Source organism: Mirounga angustirostris, unplaced genomic scaffold, assembly GCF_029215605.1.
Source record: "Mirounga angustirostris isolate CCGP_5_RB_7025 unplaced genomic scaffold, mMirAng1.0.hap1 SCAF_10, whole genome shotgun sequence".
NCBI classification, from domain to species: Eukaryota; Metazoa; Chordata; class Mammalia; order Carnivora; family Phocidae; genus Mirounga; species Mirounga angustirostris.
Window position 1 is genome coordinate 53,346,239 of NW_026991718.1, and position 18,448 is coordinate 53,364,686.

Consider the following 18,448-nt stretch of genomic DNA (forward strand, 5'->3'; position numbering starts at 1 on the left):
AAATACAAATGGAAAACTTGCCCAGAGTGATGTGGAAGAGATGTATAGAGATGAAGACCCCATTTATATTTAGTAAATATAAAATATAAATTAAAATTGCATATAAATCACTTGTCAGTGGAAGGAAATTAAAATACATCTGTCAGATAAAATCTTGATTTTTTTTTTTTTTTAGGTATTTCTTTAGGTATAGAAATGATACTATGTACACTGAAGACAAGCTTATGATTTGAGTTCATTTCCAGTATTTGTGATAAATTACTTGTGTTTTTAAGGAGCATAGTTCAGGAGTGTAGCAAAATTTTTGCGTCTAAACCAACTTTTCACATCGATCAAGCCCGTAACTTCGGCTTCATTGAGTCCTTTTTATTCTGATTTCTCAAGCTATAGCAGTGAAAGAGATGGGAAGTTAGTTTAAGAGATGACATGCTTGTTTGCCTCCTTTAAAATTTTCAGAATAGTCCACATACACAGAGAAAATAGAAATGATTAGTGACAGGATTAAAGCTGGGACCTGAACACATGTACAATTGACCCTTGAACAACACCGGTTTGATCTTCACTTGCTTACTTATGTGTAGGTTTTTTTCAATAAAGTATTGTACATGTTTTTTGTCTTACGATTTTAATGTTTTCTCTAGCTTACTTTATTGTAATACAGTATGTAATACATATAACATACAAAATGTTTTGTTTATGTTAATGGCGAGGCTTTTGGTTAACAGTGTCCTATTAGTAGTTATAAGTTTTGGGAGAGTGAGAAGTTACACATGGATTTTTTTTTTTTTTTTAAAGATTTTATTTATTTATTTGACAGAGAGAGACACAGCGAGAGAGGGAACACAAGCAGGGGGAGTGGGAGAGGGAGAAGCAGGCTTCCTGTGGAGCAGGGAGCCCGATGCGGGGCTCGATCCAGGATCCTGGGATCATGACTGGAGCCGAAGGCAGATGCTTAACGACCGAGCCACCCAGGCGCCCCTACACATGGATTTTTGACTGTGTGGGGGTGGGGTTGGTATCCCTAAGCCCTGTGCTGTTCAGGGGTGAACTGTATTTATTTTTGCTTGCTCTCCAAACTCCAGTGAAATTAAAAAGTAAAGGTTTATGAACCCACAGGACAAAGAGATAGTAGGGAGGATAACAACTAGAGTCAACAGCTTTATAAGTAAGCTGACTTAAGAGAAAAAAATGAATTCTAAGCTATCAACTTGGAAAGCTGAGAAGCAGCTTGGTTTATAATGCAGTATCCCTGAAAGGCTCAGAAATTGGGGGCACAAGTAAAAGTGGGGATGAAGGTGAGGCTAAAAACAGAATTGCTTAGTCTGTTTAAAAAGTATTTAGCACACTAGATTGATCTCCTTTCCTACTCTTCAGACTCTCCTGCCCTATAGTGGGAGATTGAGAGGGTGAAGTGTAGAGTCTCTAAGCTGGGAAACAGGAGGCATAGATTGGGGGGTGAGAGTGGGGGGAGGGGGAGGGAGACTAAGTAAAGATATTTCCATTTTTCTACCTCTAAAAGTAAAACAAAAATCTGTCATTCTCAGGGATATAATATACTGAATGCTTTAAACAAAACTTGAATAATATATGAGAACTCTTAGAAATTTAAATTTAGAGATGCATATATACACGTTTTATATACACCTGAATGCTAGTATTTCCAGAGAGAAAATGGAGGGAATGAAGTCATTAAAAATGAATCAAAAGTAATGAACCAAAAGTACTGTTTTCTGTCTGAAAGGATTACTGAGTACCTAGCATAGTATATAAAATTACTCTGGGCCTAGGCACAATGTCCTGAAATTTTCAGATGGGAAACAAAGAGATGGTCCTACAAATTCCAAAGACCAGGGGTAGAGGGGTAGTAGGGAGGGGCTTTATACAAAGACTCAAAAAACATCAGGGCAGCTGACTTCTCTGCTATATAGCAAAGTAGGAAGCTCAAAGACAATGGAGCATTGCCTTTGCAATTCTGAGGGACAGTTATTTATTTCCAAACTAGAATTCTCTACAAACTCAAACTAGATGGATGAATGAAGACATTTTCTGGTAATGCAAGGCTTCCCTTTTTGGGAAACTACTGGAAGATGTGCTCCCACAGTAATAAGGTTGTAAATAAAAAAATAGATAATGTGGGGTCTAGGAAGCAGAGGGTCCAACATGAGAGAAGGAAATTTCGGGGATGATGAAGCAAAGTCCAGAGATGACAGGCCTAGATTGTAGCAGGTGGGAAAGCTCTGGGAATGATTTCAAGATAATAAAATTGATAGAATTACATCATATATTTGAACAGATTTAGAACAGAAGTTTGAGACTGAATTAAATACATAGATACCCAGCAAAGGAAAAGATAATTATAAACCTGTAGCAACACAAATGTGCAGTATGCAATTGTTTTGCTGTAAATAGTATTTTATATAGTCATAATTAAAATGTTGAATTTCTGTCTAATCAAAGTGAAGATTTAACTGTTGGAAGGGTGGGGTGGGAAGTATACGGGGTAGGAGATAGATGGGAGGGGTGTGTAGGTGTTTAAGAAATAAATCTTCCTCTTGTGTGGTGGGAAGTCAGTGGATAATGCTTGCAACTTTGAATCCAAGAGAAGGCAACGTAGGAATGTTACTTGGAGACCTATAGGGAAATACTGAATATTAGCTGAAAAGTCTAAATGATCATCTCTATGTAAAAGGAAATAGAGAATGAGGGCAGGGTAGCAAACTGATATTTTCATAGCAGAAGCTGTAGCACTAATTGGCTGTTTAAGCTTTATTTTTCAAATAAACTTTTAACATAAGTTTAAATTGAATAATAATACAGATGCAGTTATACACAACAACATGGATTGTCAAAAATATGTTAGGTGAAACAAGTCAGACACGAAAAAGATCTCCAACTAATCCAGGTTGTTAAAGTCACAGTAGTGGCTCCCTGTGTGTGTGTGGTAGGGCAGGAGGAGGGAGATGGCTGGAAGGGGGCCACAGAAGAGTCCTGGTAATGGTCTGGGTGCTAGTTACTTGGGTGTTTACTCTGGGAAAATTCATCAAGCTGTGAACATTTGTGACTTACGTACTTTCTTTAGGTAGGTTGTACTTAATAGAATCTATCCTCCAAATAATAATACAGGTAATTAAACTTGTAGATTACCATGTCATTATTCACAGAGATGTCTGTAACAACTCTCCATGTCTTCAAGCCTATGGGAAAATAATGTGCAGAAAATTTTATTCATTTGTTACTTTTTAATACTTTCTAGAATAGACTGACAGTTAAGCCCATATTTGGATTTTGAGGATAAATTTTTATGATAACCTCCGGTTATTACTATAAAAGTAGGGGTTGGCAAACTACAGAGTGGGTTAGATCCTTCTCATCTCCTGTTTTGTGTGTCTTTGAGCTTAGACCAGTTTTTTACATTTTTAAAGTGTTGTTAAGAAAAAGTGGGAGAAGGGCACCTGGGTGGCATAGTTAGTTAAGCATCTGCCTTTGGCTCAGGTCATGATCTTGGAGTCCTGGGATCAGTGGGGAGTCTACTTCTCCTCTCCCTCTGCCCCTCCTCCTGTTCGTGTTCTCTCTGTAATAAATAAGTAAAATCTTTAAAAAAAAAAAAAATCTTAAAAAAGTAAGTAAAATCTAAAGTAAGTAAAATCTTAAAAAAAAAAGTCTTAAAAAAAAGTTGGGGCGCCTGGATGGCTCAGTTGGTTAAGTGACTGCCTTCGGCTCAGGTCATGATCCCAGGGTCCTGGGATCGAGCCCCGCATCAGGCTCCCTGCTCCGCAGGAAGCCTGCTTCTGCTTCTCCCTCTCCCACTCCCCCTGCTTGTGTTCCCTCTCACGCTGTCTCTGTCAGTTAAATAAATAAATAAATAAATAAAAATCTTAGAAAAAAAACTGGGAGAAGGAAATGCAAGAGAAATTACATGTGGCCTACAAGAAGCCTAAAATACTCTCTGGCTTTTTAAGTTTGCCAACAGTTGTCCTAGAACACAAGAAAATGCCTGTTATCCTGGGAGAAAGAAGCCATGAACATTCTAACTAGATGCAGTACAGGTTTAAAAACAAAAACAAAACAACTCAAAAAAGGCAACTTCTGAAAACAGTTAAAGTATTTTTTAAATTGTAATTTTGGTTAAGGTGGTTAGACCAGTAAAAAGGAGTTTTCATTTGTGGTTAAGCTTGATTTGTTCCTATCTGTTGCAGGTTGTAGGTGGCCTAGATATCCACAAAAAGATGGTGGTAGATGTGTGACTCTTTTTTAAAGAGTACCACCCAACACTTTTGCTTTCTTCTCCATCTCTGAAGATCTGCTCAAGACGTCCAGCAATGCTCTCTGTGTATTTAAATGGAAGTATTTTTCTCTGTGAAGCCACATTTTCCATCACGAGCCTCATGAAGCCAACTAAGTGTTATTGAACTCTAATTCTCTCAATAACTCAGTGTAGCACTTTAAAGTCTGAAGGACAGCAACATGAAAAGAGCATATCAATGTGGTGAAGAAAGGGAAGGGGTTGGCTTTTTAATTTATTTTTCTTCATCTTTTATAACAAGAAAGTATCTATATATACATATGTAAATATTTATATATAGATATATGTAGCTTTCTATATGTGTAGTAGGTTGGCTTTAATTTAATCTACTTGATTCAGAAACAAAATGATAGAGTACAAAAGTGCCAAGCAGAACATAAAACATCCTTACTTTTATTTCACACAGTTTTATATATAGATAGAAAATTGTACGATTTGAGCCGGGTGTTAGGCCAGCTGTTTTCCTTTTCCTGCGCTTTCTCCTTTGAGAGATTGACAAAGCATTTGTTAACGTCCTATTATTTACCTTAATTACATTTTTTGTAACAAAGGAGTGTGTAATTTTCTTTCTACCTATGAATATATTTCCAGGGACTGTGTCTCATTGCTGAGCAGCTTTTACTACATCTCTGCTTGAGGACAAAGTATAGTGCAGTGCTTCTGCCAAGAGCTCATTCTTGTGTTCATATAGTAACTGCACAGAGCTTGTGGCTGCTTCGTTACTTCTTAACTAGGAGCCATTACATTTAGTAAATGTCCCTGAGTCAATGTAAGTTACCAGTTATGGAAAGGCCAGAAGCCATCTGAGGCAATCACGATTTTCCTTAGACATTTCTTAGTAATACCTGAAGGAAATCACATAACTACTTAGGATATCCATTCGTTTCAGTATGTAGGTAATCAGTTTGTCATTAAACTTACCTTTGAACCATAAATTTCCCTTCTGTTTCAGAAGGCTTACAGCTCATCTAAAAAACTGGTGATACTTAATGTGCATGTATGTATCTGAACGCTCACATATATTTGTGATGTAAATGGAAGAAGTCGTACTAATTTATATGCCATGGAAGAGCAAAATTTTATCCAAATTTATACCCCTTGAATTTCTTTACCACAAGGCATAGAGAGTGCATGATGGTTTTCTTTCTTGATTTGCCCATATTTGTAATGGATGCTAACTTACTAAATGTGTGATATAAAAGTAGCGTATCATGTTCCACCACTTGATATTATCCCTTCCCTTTTCTGCAAAGGTACTATTGGCTGGAAGAAAACATTTTGGTTAGCTTTCTAGGACAGTAGTCTTCCCCGGTATAGTTTTTCTAGAAAAGCGGTTTTATAATCTTAAGTGGAAAAGGGCAGGTTGAATCAAGGTAAATGAATCTTAAATTGGGCACACCTGCCTGCCATCGCTGTTCCTTCAACTGAGTGCTGCACATCATGGGCTCTGTCTGTGAGAGAAAAATCCCGGTGCTTGGTGTCCTTGCATGACATGGAGTTTTGCATGTAGATCAATTTAAAATGTACCTCTTGTTTACATAATTTGCATAATTTTAAAAGATAATGTTGCCAAACTTTGGAAATGTTAATGTTCAAACTGAAAATCTCCACTACATGTAACTTTCTTCCTCTGGATCAGTACGTGGCTTATAATCCCAGCCAGTGGTTTGATCTGTTCCAGTGTCAACTGCCATGTGCTCTGCTTCAAGGGGGAACTAGTCTTTTGTGAATTTTTTGTACATAAGTATTTGTTACAAATATTTTAGCAAATGCTTTCTATTTCTCTTGCTTGTGCATTATCTTGGCTGGCGTTACAGAAAAATAGTGCAAACATTATTTCCTTACTAGGGAATGAGGGTTTTTTTTTTTCCCCCTTTCCTTTTTTTTTTTTTTTTTTTTTTAGTGTGGGTGGGGGCGGTTTATGTTGAATGTTTAGTTTTTCTTCTGCATGAAATGTCATGTTGTGGGATCTTTAGAAAACTTCCTACTGTATGAATAAGAAAATAAAATATTTGAAACTTGCTGGAGTGTGTTCACAATCGTCTTTGGTGAGCTTCCACAGCCATTAGATACTTTTTTTCCCATGAGGTAGTCTTTTCTCCATTCTTTTGGATTTAAAAAATAACCTGAAAAATTGATGTTTAATATTTGACTATAAGCCGTAAGTAAAGATAAATCTGTTTTATCACTGGTTAAAAACACAAGTCATTACAACAACCTACAAAGCCCTACCTCATCGCTTTACTACTCACCCTTCCTCTGCTTCCAGCTGCCTTCGCCTCCTGTGCTTCCTGGAGCTTTGGACCTGCTTCTGCTGTGGGCCTTTGTACCATCTCCCCAACCAGAGACCCCACAGCTGATGCCACCAGGTCTGTTCAGGTATGTCCTGGCTCCACGGGGATGACGCTCCTGGCCACCCCACGTAAACAGACTCCTACACCTGCATCTCCCTTACTCCACTCTTTTTTCTTCCAGAGCATTTTCCCTCTGCTGACAGAATTTACTTAGGTATTTTGTAGATTTGTCTTCCCTGGTTATTGAAATAAAACGAAAACTCCACAAGGGCAGTGATTTCTTTTTCTGTCCCTTGTCCACCAACAGCCTCAACTGTCTAGGATTCTACCTAGCTCGTAGTGTTTGCTAAGATTAAACACTTACTTTAAAGACTAATACTTAAATACTTACCAAATGAGTATTTAAATAGGCAGACACTAGTTAAAACAGGCTCTTGCATTTGCAGAACATTGTGGTTTTCTTGGTAAAAACGTTCTTTTACCATATTTCACCTTCACCCGAACATTGGTAAGGTCTGACTACTTTCACTGAATGCTTATTTGAAAAATAAAATTTTCCTCACATCAACCTTGTGATGTCTTTAGTTTTATAAGCTACAAAAATTAGCCTTTGTTCACAACAGTATCTCCAAACTGCTGCTTCTAAAAAGCCCACATACCACCCAGTATTAAGGGTCAGGATTCAGAGCGATTTTGTAAGCTGATTCTTTTAAATACACTCCATAGACAAGAAATGTTTATAAATTTATAAGAAGTTACAAATTTATAAATTCATTTAGGACTGTTTAAACAAGTTCCCAGTAAGAGAATTATAAACTATGCAAATCTTTTATTTAAAGTGAAGTGATAAATTATAATTAATGTATAATTATGGTACTAAATTCAGATATGGGAATTATCCTCAAGTTGCTGCATGTGAGTATTAGCAAACCTTTCTGTTGATGCTTCTGGCTGAGAACAGAAGAAGCGATGGAGGCTTAAAGTGACTGAAAAGTTCTTCTCTTGGTTTCTTATGACCACATGCACAGGACAAGGGCTTTTTCTCTAGAGTCCAAAGACAAGATAAAAAGTCTCTGATTTGAAATCAGAATCGATCTGCTGCTCTGCTAGCCACAGCTCGGATATTGCCATAAACCTTTGATGGAGGATTTCCTGCAGAGGAAAATAAACATATCTATACAAATATACTCAGATATATAGAAGACACATGGAAAGCAGTCTACAACTCTAAAGAGCACATTTTCCAGTGGGTCTCTTTTAAATCAACAAAAGAATCATAAACCATACCCAAACATTCTCCAAAAATACTTTAAATCCTAAGAGTCAAAGACACCAAATTGTCTAAATATTTTAAAAAGGAGCTGGTCAGTCAGATCTGGGCACTGATGGAAAATCCCATTTAGAGCAAGCTGCTACAATCCTATAACTCATACCAGAAGTTACTGACTTTGCTGCACAGTTTGAAAATAGGACTGGGGCGCCTGGGTGGCTCAGTCGGTTAAATGTCTGACTCCTGGTTTTGGCTCAGGTCGCGAACCCAGGGTCGTCAGATTGAGCCCTGCACTGGGCTCTGCACTCAGTGCAGAGTCTGCTTAAGATTCTTTCCCTCTGTCCCTCCTCCCACTCGCTCATGCTTGCTCGCTCACTTTCAAATAAATAAAAATAGGACTAAGTGCATCAATTAAGTTGACTGATGGTGATCAGCAGCTCTCTTTTCGTTGAAACCTAAACCACACTGCCTGCTATTCTGGAATGGCTTCACTGCATCTCTGGGGAAAGCAGCAAAGATATAAGCAATATAACCCAATAAACCCCTTCTTTTCTCTAGCAAATTGATGAAATCTAAGCAAAAATATTTTTTTTTCCTTTAGGCCCACATTTGCCAACCACTAAGAGCTTCTACTTGCAATCTTTAACATTATGCTTAACTTGAACTGATGTGCAAATGTGGTTTGAGTTCTAAATTCCCTATTTTCTTTCCAGAGAAAACACCCAATGAGTAAATTATTATTACCCAGGATGAGGTTGCAAATGGCAGTTCTTGCCATCTTGATGTTTTGAAAAGAGCCAAGGATGTGAACTTTCCTGCAAGAGAGAATATGGGACGAGTTAGCAACAAAAGCACTTCCTTAACTGAATCCCATAATCCAGAAACTCTGGAAAATCATGATAGATACAGATTCCTAAATAAAGATGGTTGCACAACTCTAAGGACACTAAAAATCACTCTGAAGGGGAATTCTATGGTATTTAAATTATATCCCAACAAAAATTAGAAAAGACAAAAAATTTTAAGAAACCAAGAATTTTTTAAGATTCTTGGCTAATAATGGCTAGTTGACATCAAGTGAGTGCTTTTTATGTGCTAGGGCTTTATGTGTTCCCATTTAATCCTCACGTGAGCTTTATTAAGGTAGATGGTATTTCCATTTTATAAATGAGGAAAGAAATTTGCAAGAAGTAAAAAAGTCTGCCGAAGATTACACATTGGCAGAGCTGGTATTAAGTATCCAGAAATGCAAGTAACACTGTAATTAAAACATCTGGGTTTCAACTGCAAAGCTTTCTAAAGGTAATCTAAATTTCTTCACTATTCAGTGAGGATCATCCAGACCCTACAAATAGAAATTCCTGGCTGGCAAACAAGATGGACAATAGTATTTTGACTTTTTGAGCCCATCTTCCAAAATGTCAGTAAACTAAATTGTCAGTGGGAACATCAAGCAGAGCCCTCTCATCCAGACAGGCTCAGCCATTTCTGGAAGTGGGGACAAAAATGACAAAACCTGTTCAAGATGATCCCTAGATTTTCTTCCCCACTCTGTGTAATCAGGCAACCACCCCCCGTAACTGGCAAAATTATGGGAGGGGAGGCAAGGTGTTGCTCCCTGGGAAAGGTAAAAGACATGGTATCTGGACCAGGGGTACCAGGTACAGCTGAAGTAGGAATGCCATGTTAAAAACGGGCAATGGGAAGCAAGTATCTGCACACTGGACGTTGAGACGTCCAACTATCTTCCATAACCAGGCTTCAAAGTCTGGCAGCAAAGAGCCTGGAGAATGCTTCTCTCAGGGAACCTGACCTGCTCAATAAAAAAGACCAAAGGAGGGGCGCCTGGGTGGCTCAGTCGGTTAAGCGGCTGCCTTTGGCTCAGGTCATGATCTCAGGGTCCTGGAATCAAGCCCCAGATCAGGCTCTCTGCTCAGCGGGGAGTCTGCTTCTCACTCCCCATCTATACTCTCCCTCAAATAAATAAAATCTTAAAAAAAAAAAAAAAAAGACTAAAAAATACATCAGAAACAGCCTGGCAATCACCCTAAGTGAAGCCTACAGTCAACCCGCCACACTCCAGACCCCATGAGCTCAGGGCTTCTGGTCTGCTCTTTCCTGCCTCACTCGTGTACATCTGGCACACACACACACACACAGATCCCCAGACTCTTGACGAAAGCATCTACTACAAAAAAAAAGAGGCTACAACCAGCGAGGTGAAGAAAGAGAAACAGAGACTACGGGGAGAAAAGAATGAAAACAGCAAAAACAAAATCAAATCAGTAAGGTCAGAAAAGCTATTTTCATGCACCCATGAATCAAGGGCATGATGTTAAGAAAAACAAATATAAGAATTAGAAGATCGAGAAAGGAATTCCAAAGAAAAGGAAGACCAAAGTAATTCAAGAAAATTTCTGAAAATTGTAGAAAATGAGTTTCTAGTTTCAAAGAGCCCAGTAAGAGGAGTAAAAATAGACCTGCACTAACACATAGCATTATGAAATTTCAGAACACACCGGATGAAGATACTACAACTGCCAGATGGGACGCTCCAAGAATCAGGTATAAAAATGGTGCTGGACCTCTCAATAGCAACACTGAAAGCTACGATACAGCAACGTCTTCAAGATTCTGAATGGATGTGAATTATATAACAGAACTGTATAGTAAGCCAGGAGAGAGGACACCTTTGGAACTAGAAGTTCTCAAATAATGTTAGCTAGCTAAGCTAGCTCCTGGACTATATACAGCACCAAAATAAGGAGTACTTGGGGGGGAGCGTGTGCAAAAATGAATAAAGGGGGTCAAACAGCGTAAACTTCCAGTTAGAAAAGAAGTCCCAGGGATATAATGTACAGCATGTCAAATATAGTCAATAATACTGTGCTACATAGTGGTAAATTGCTAAGAGTAAACCTTAAAAGTTTCTACGCACATAAAAACAAATTTGTAACTGTGGTGATAGATGTTAACCAGACGTACTGTGGTGCTCATTTTGCACTACATACAAATATCAAATTAAAAAAGAAAAACAAAAAGAAAAAAAGAAAAACAAAAGAACCATAAGGAGTACTCAGGAAAAAGAATCCAACAACCAAGAGATTCAAACAGCAAAAGGGCAAAGGTGAAAGGAGAACCTAGGACGCCAAATGGGCACCAGGCAGAGAGGAGTAGTGCTTCTGAGAAAGCAGGCTCCAGGAGAGGTTGCTCAAATGTTTGATATATCTGGATGCAACAACATACAGCTTTTTACTGAATTTTACTGATAGTCAGAAAGCACAAACATAAATAAGAATTCTTTTTTCAAGTGAAAACAAAGTGGTAAAGGACAGAACAATCACAGTTATCACCTGGCCCAGTGTTAATACACTAAGCACTGACCCTGTACTCAGGTAATGCTAACACTGGTCTTAGAAAACCCAAAATGGGGACGCCTGGGTGGCTCAGTTGGTTAAGCGACTGCCTTCGGCTCAGGTCATGATCCTGGAGTCCCGGGATCGAGTCCCACATCGGGCTCCCTGCTCAGCAGGGGGTCTGCTTCTCCCTCTGACCCTCCCCTCTCTCATGTGTGCGCTCTCACTCATTCTCTCTCTCTCAAATAAATAAAATCTTAAAAAAAAAAAAAAAAGAAAAGAAAAGAAAACCCAAAATGTACAGGGGACGTAGGGAGGGATAAGTAAACTGGATGTCAGAAGGGCTGAGTACATGGGGTGGAAGTGGGGGGAGAGATGAATAAAAGCTAAATTTTCATCTTTCATGGTAGAAAGTCAATGGTGAAGCTAAAAAAAAAAATCAAGAAGCTGGTATATAAACAAGATATTTGAAAATATGGAGATAAATAATTTTTAAAAATTACCTAAAAGAGCTGAAATCAGTTCCTCTGAGGAAGTGGAAATGGAGGTAGACGGAAGAAATCTGGGGCTTGCTCAAGTATGTGTATGTCTAATTTTGATAAAAATCCTTGACAATAGCGCAGGAAAGATGAGAAAACAGTGAGCATACATGAAGTGTGAGTGGTTTTGCTGTCGAAACCACCAAAGTGGTGGGGCAGTGGCCACAATGGTATAGAGGTCTCAGGACATACAGGCAACGTTATCTCCCATCTGATGCACTGAATATACAGGGAATAGTTTTTAGCTTTTTATCTTGCTCACATCATACTGTATTTTACCAGGTTATCAGCAACTCATCAAAAACAACAGTTATGGGTACATACTAGTCCACATTATGGTTACATCATAATAAATGGATGAACATGTGGATTTACAATTAGCCTATTTATACTGAACACTCAAGACAGTATACTCAATTTCAAGTAATACGGAATTCACTTTGGAAAAAAAGATATAAAAATTCAGTAATAGCAACATTATTCAGAAGAGCCCCAAACTGAAAACAGCCCAAATGTCCATCAAATGTGAATGGATAAACAAAATGCAATACCTTACAATAGTACTTGGTGATAAAGAGGAATTACTGACACACCTAACAAAATGGAGAAACTGAAAACAGCATGCTAATTAAAAGAAGTCATACACCAAAGAATGCATACTGTGTATTTCCATTTATATAAATTTCTAGAAAAGGCAAAACCATGACAGAAAGTAGATCAGTGATTGCCTGGGACTGAGGTGGGATCACAGGACTATAGATTTACCCAAAACTCGGGCGCCTGGGTGGCTCAGTTGGTTAAGCGACTGCCTTCGGCTCAGGTCATGATCCTGGAGTCCTGGGATCGAGTCCCACGTCGGGCTCCCTGCTCAGCAGGGAGTCTGCCTCTCTCTCTGACCCTCCCCCCTCTCATGTGCTCTCTCTAATAAATGAATAAATAAAATCTTTAAAAAAAGATTTACCCAAAACTCACTGAAAAGGATACTAAATAAGGTAATGTTTTTTTGTATGTAAATCATACTGCAGTAAAGCTGTTAAAAAAATTAGTTCAACTAGTAAATTTTACGTTAACACTTATCAGTATACTTAGAATTTAATACATCACAACATCCATAATTTGATTAGCACATCAGTTACATTTTTAGATTTCTAAATTAACAAAAGTTTTTAGGGCTACGTATGATGCTTTCAAATGTGGTATGCATTTCAAAATATTTTAAAATGTCTAGGTCAGAACAAGCTATCCTCGTGGCTCCATACTCCCAAGTCTAGGCTCCCCTCACAAAGATCAAAATTATAATAAACCTGTCTTCCAGTAAGAGGGCCATCAACATGGCAGTATCATTATCCCTCGAGTGTAAAAGAGTCTAAAATGTAGGTTCTAAAAAATGGTGAGCCTGAGTTTAGAGCCAAGATAGCATGATTTTTTTATTTTTTTAAAGGTTTTATTTATTTGACAGAGAGAAAGACAGCCAGAGAGGGAACACAAGCAGGGGGAGTGGGAGAGGGAGAAGCAGGCTTCCCGCGGAGCAGGGAGCCCGATGCGGGGCTCGATCCCAGGACCCTGGGATCATGACCTGAGCCGAAGGCAGATGCTTAACGACTGAGCCACCCAGGCGCCCCTATAGCATGATTTTAAATAAAATTATTTCTGGGTTTAGCAGCAGGCAGGTCCCTCCTCCTGTCAGTCAACTGCTTCGTTCCCCAACTTCATAGCACATGGTGTTATATAAGCTTGGCGCCATCTGCCAGCAACCCCGACCTGGCCCCGCAGCATCTTCAACCCCCGCCAGGGCTAATCCCAGCTCCACTTCCTGCACCCTTATTCTAAGCCCTTATCTTCTTTCTGTTCACATAGAGCTGCTCTCGAGTTTTTCACCCAACGTGCAATGCTCATCGTCCTTTTATGAAAGGCCTTTATATATAGTTTTAAAATATTTATATAGAGTTATACACATATATTTCTTTCTTTAAAAGGAAATTCACAGTGGCATTGAAAACACCCACTCCTTGCTCTCTCCTACTGATTTAAGTAGGAGTCCCCTCTGATACTATTTAAATTTTCATCTCTCAGGGCGCCTGGGTGGCTCAGTTGTTAAGCGCCTGCCTTCAGCTCGGGTCATGGTCCCAGGGTCCTGGGATCGAGCCCTGCATCGGGCTCCCTGCTCAGCGGGGAGTCTGCTTCTCCCTCTCTCACTCCCCCTGCTTGTGTTCCTGCTCTTGCTATCTCTCTATCAAATAAATAAATAAAATCTTAAAATAAATAAATAAATAAATCTTCCCCTATCATGTAACTTCTTTTAATAGTAATTCTTAAACATTCCTTTTTTTTTTAAATATTTTATTTATTTGAGCGAGAGAGAGAATGAACATGAAGGGGGGAGGGGCAGAGGGAGAAGCAGGCTCCCGGCTGAGCAGAGAACCCAATGTGGGACTCAATCCCAGGACCCTGGGACCACGACCTGAGCCAAAGGCAGACGCTTAACTGACTGAGCCACCCAGGCACCCCTAAACATGTCCTTTATTGCTAACTGAGAAAAAAATAAGCTAGAATTCCTCAGATTTTGTCAACTAACTTAATCTGCTTTCAAAGTAATTATGTATTTCATCCAGAACCATATACTGACAAAGAGTCAGTGGCAACAATATGCATAAAATACAATCTTTATGACTTCTTGAAACCAGCAAAAAGTCAAATATAAATTATGACAGTAATTTTCTCAAGATCGGATACTTACACATCAGCCAAAACTATCCGTGTCCGTGTCACATTCTCTATGGTGAATTTGGTTTTTCCTCCTTTGCCAGCGATTCTTCCTATTGCCCTTGACAGGTGGTCTCCCTTTAGGGGTTTTACTAAATGAGAGAATCAAGGCCTCAGGAGGCAAGCAATTCCAGCACACCACCCACTCCATAATGAAGTTTAATCACTAACTAAATTTACCTACTAAAAGATACAAAAAATATATATTTTAAAACCTGCTAATTATACAGGTCAACTGATGCTATTAGAAAGCTAAAAGTCACTTACAATACAAAGTCAGCAGTAGAAAAGTACAATAGTTAATAGGAAAAGACCACCCTATACTCACCATCTGTAATTTCAAAAGACTCTAGGAAGAGGTCATCCAACCTAATGAGGGCAAGTGCATCCTACAACATAAAAATAAATGCTGTGAAGCCCTTACGTTTAGATACCTGAGAATAACTACTAAGTTAAAATTCACCAGACCTAGAAAACTCAAAGTTTTTTTAAAAAGCCCAAATCCACAGAAACATTCACGGACCCTGGGATCATGACCTGAGCCGAAGGTAACACTTAACCAACTGAGTCACCCAGGTGCCCCTCATATTAAGTGTTTTTAAGCACCTATTTTAGATGTCATGAAATCACTTACCTCCACCTGAAACCCAAGAATAAAGGCTTTCACAAAATCAGCTGCTTTTGTCAAGGCACTAACATCCTTGGTTTCTTTACAAGTCTGTTAAAAAAAAAAAAGGGCACATATTATGGCTGGAGATGAAAATACTCTAATACAACACGAGGACTGATGGCTAGCATATACTCGCCATTACATGCTGATGGTTCCTAATGCACTAACTCCAGGACTACCATGAATGGTTTAAGCAGGGATCTTGTCCTTAAAGGCTCTACTAGATAATTGCAGAAATAGCTACTATTCATAAAATCCCAACCACTAAAAGTGACACGTATCGCAAAGGTGCTTTACACACAACAGCCCTAATCTTCACGTCGACCCTGAATTCTTTTTTTTTAAGATTTTATTGATTTATTTGACAGAGAGAGACACAGCGAGAGAGGGAACACAAGCAGGGGGAGTGGGAGAGGGAGAAGCAGGCTTCCCACTGAGCAGGGAGCCTGACATGGGGCTCGATCCCAGGACCCTGGGATCATGACCTGAGCCGAAGGCAGGTGCTCAACAACTGAGCCACCCAGGCGCCCCTCGACCCTGAATATTAAGTAATATAAAAACTTTTATATTTGAGAAAACTGAAGTACTGAAAAGTGAAAAAGGCAGAATTCCGACACAGGTCTGATTCCAAAATTGTCATTTCCATTCTCGCACAAAAACTCAAATTTAGTTGAGGAGACCACATATTTGACAAATTTCAAACTTCACAGGTTGTGTAATACACATATAAAACTAGATTCCAGTTCCAATCCTGTATGTGACTTTGGGCAAGCCCCATAGATGCTCCAAGTCTTAGGTTTTCTCATTTGTAAAATAAAAAAGTCGGGGGTGGCGGGGGGTCCTTTCAGGACTAACAAGATTCACTTGTTAGTGAATGACTTTGATGACTCTGACTAACCTACTCCTTTGACTCAGTTTCCTCACATCTAAAGGATGGTGATATGACAACTACTTCACAGGCCTGTCTTAAAGATTAAAATGATGTAGTGCACGCCAAAGCACCACTATGTGCCTGGCATCCAGAAGCAGCAACGGGTGTGAGTGGAATCCAAACTGATGCCTCTGCAACACGTAGTAAGACAGCCAAGCACAGTAAGAGTGTAGACTCTGAAGACATGACTGAAACACAGACCAATCCTAAAGGAGAAAGCACTTGAGCCAGACTCCGAGAGATGACTGGAATTGAGGCTGGAAAAGAAAGAGTATGGAGGAGAGGGCTTTCTTCAGATGGCAAAGTCCCCCACAGGTATGGACACAAAAAGGTCAGAGTTGATGAGATGAACTTGGGACTTAGCTTCCTACTTAAAAGGCAAGTTCAGGGGCGCCTGAGTGGCTCAGTCGGTTAAGCGGTTAAGCATCTGCCTTCGGCTCAGGTCATGATCTCAGGGTCCTGGGATCGAGCCCCATAGCAGGGAGTCCGTTTCTCCTTCTCCCCGTGACCTCTCGCTCTCACTCTCTCAAATAAATAAATAAATAAAAATCTTTAATAAAAAAAAAAAGAAAAAGGGCAAGTTCAGTCAAAAACTTAGCTCTTACCCTTCAGAGATTTTGAAGATACCAGAGTACCATAGTGAAAGCAATGTGGTCCAGGAAAATTAATCTGGCACTGGCAGAGGAAGGACTGGTGAGAGAGATTTAAAGCAACGAAGCAAGGGAAACCTCTAAGGAAACAAGACGTTTTGGCACAAAACTACAAGAACCTGAAGAAAAAGGAGTTCTGCCAAGTTCCATATTTTAAACTTTACCAACTATTTAAAGCAGTGCCCCTCTGCTTTATTCCATTATTCTAGTTCAACAGAGATGAGTCTATACCAGTCCTGATGATGGTAGAAGAGCCCTCAAAATGGAAGATATAATTAATTTTGGTCATTGATTCTAATATAAAACGCACCCAGAAAAGGAAGCCCAAAGTCAATTAACATTGTCTAGCTTTTGAACTGACACCATGAAATGAATATATGTGTGTGCACAGCAAGCACTTTTATTTTCTATTTACGTATGTCTGTTTATGACCAGCTCTTTACTCAGCCTTGTCTCATTTCAACACACAACATCATAAAATACATGCACAGGCATAACCAGTATTTTGGTATGACCTTAGGTCCACCTTATGAATTCAACTAATATTTGTGTTGAATGCAGAATTTGAAGACATTCAAGAAGTTCGAACTCACTATACTATTTTAGAAGACTGTATAACGACAATTTAACAAAACAAGTCCCACTAAGGAAAGTCTATTCACTTCTTTTCACCCCTGTAGGAAAAAGAAACCCTAATATATTTGGAAATGGTTGACATTCTCCTTACCCTAATTTCTACATTCCTCGATTTCAAGTTAAACCGTATCTGAAGTCCCAAATGTTCTACAATAGGAGTAAATATCTTCATCCAGTTCTCTTTTAGTGGCGTGTATCTGTTAGCTGGGACTGGAATTTTCCTTGTTTCTTCTTTCCCACCCTACAATAGAAGAACACACAAGTCGGGAGATGTATTGGGATGGAGGTGGAGCTGTAAAATGACAGCTCTTCCACAAGAAGCTTTCTTTAACCGAACGAATTAAACTTCGTTCAGGAGAGTCACTTCTTGAAGGCCGTCACGAAAGAACGGCCCCCGCCCTTTCAACATCACCCAGGGACCACCGGCTTTGGCCCCGGCCCCGTTCCTGTCCCACGGGCCCCGCCAGTACCAGGAATCCATCCCCGGCGAGGGGCGGGAAAACCGGCCTCTTCGCGGGCCGGGCCTCCTCCGTGTCCATGCGGCCCGCCTCCCCTCCGTCCCCCGCCGCGGACAGCTGCTCAGCCTGCCGCTTCTTCGCCCGCCGCCCACCCTTGCGGGTGACTTGGGTGAAGCCGTCTTCGGCCCCGGCGCTCTGCGCTTCCATCTTCGTTTCCATCCCCAGGAATCTCCAGCTCCAACATGTGCTTCCGGCTAGAACGCGTTCGCCGCTGCACGGCGCAGGCGCGCCTCGCGGGGTCCAGCGTCCGCCAACCAGCCCCAGGGCTCCGCCCCGTTTCCTAAGAAGTCCCGCACAGGGGACCTGAAGCAGGGTTTCGTGCGTTTGCTGGGGATGTAGGGGAGGACATCCTAAAATATGCCTGATTCCTATGGTGCCCCTCTGGCTTCGCCACTCACAGCCGAAACAATTGCCATCTCCAATATGTGTACGTACGAAAGGCAGTAGGTAAAGACGATAAGCAAGTTTGTGCTGTCCGTGAAGAAAAATCTGGCGTGACTTCAGAAGCGCATCGGGCA

At 40.0% G+C, this 18,448-nt stretch overlaps 2 protein-coding genes across 3 annotated transcripts in view; one reads left to right on the plus strand and one right to left on the minus strand.

The window, feature by feature from the left end:
- The window catches only part of PPP3R1 (protein phosphatase 3 regulatory subunit B, alpha), a 72,950-nt gene extending 66,625 nt beyond the window's left edge, over nucleotides 1–6,325 (plus strand). For both annotated transcript variants that reach the window (XM_064572419.1, XM_045884871.3), the window contains one exon: nucleotides 4,197–6,325. In XM_064572419.1, the coding sequence (XP_064428489.1) occupies nucleotides 4,197–4,244 (48 nt within the window). In that variant the 3' untranslated portion in view covers nucleotides 4,245–6,325. The remainder of the gene's footprint in view (nucleotides 1–4,196) is intronic.
- Nucleotides 6,326–7,647: 1,322 nt separating this feature from the next.
- On the minus strand, nucleotides 7,648–18,162 carry PNO1 (partner of NOB1 homolog). Its single transcript, XM_045884870.3, has 7 exons — nucleotides 17,883–18,162; nucleotides 17,504–17,653; nucleotides 15,160–15,243; nucleotides 14,854–14,914; nucleotides 14,500–14,617; nucleotides 8,612–8,682; nucleotides 7,648–7,749 (listed from the first exon to the last, which is right to left on the minus strand). The coding sequence occupies exons 1-7, from the start codon at nucleotides 18,087–18,089 to the stop codon at nucleotides 7,682–7,684; spliced, it is 759 nt and encodes a 252-aa protein (XP_045740826.1). The 5' UTR covers nucleotides 18,090–18,162; the 3' UTR covers nucleotides 7,648–7,681.
- Nucleotides 18,163–18,448: the final 286 nt, after the last annotated feature.

What these genes read in the sequence shown, in the direction of transcription:
- PNO1 (XM_045884870.3), bottom strand. Translation starts at nt 18,089, where the DNA reads ATGGAAACGAAGATGGAAGCGCAGAGCGCCGGGGCCGAAGACGGCTTC. An exon ending in TTCTTGGGTTTCAGGTGGAG is followed by an intron (nt 14,915 to 15,159) that starts GTAAGTGATTTC and finishes TTTATGTTGTAG; the next exon opens with GATGCACTTGCCCTCATTAG. An exon ending in CGGATAGTTTTGGCTGATGT is followed by an intron (nt 8,683 to 14,499) that starts GTAAGTATCCGA and finishes TCTCTCTTGCAG; the next exon opens with GAAAGTTCACATCCTTGGCT.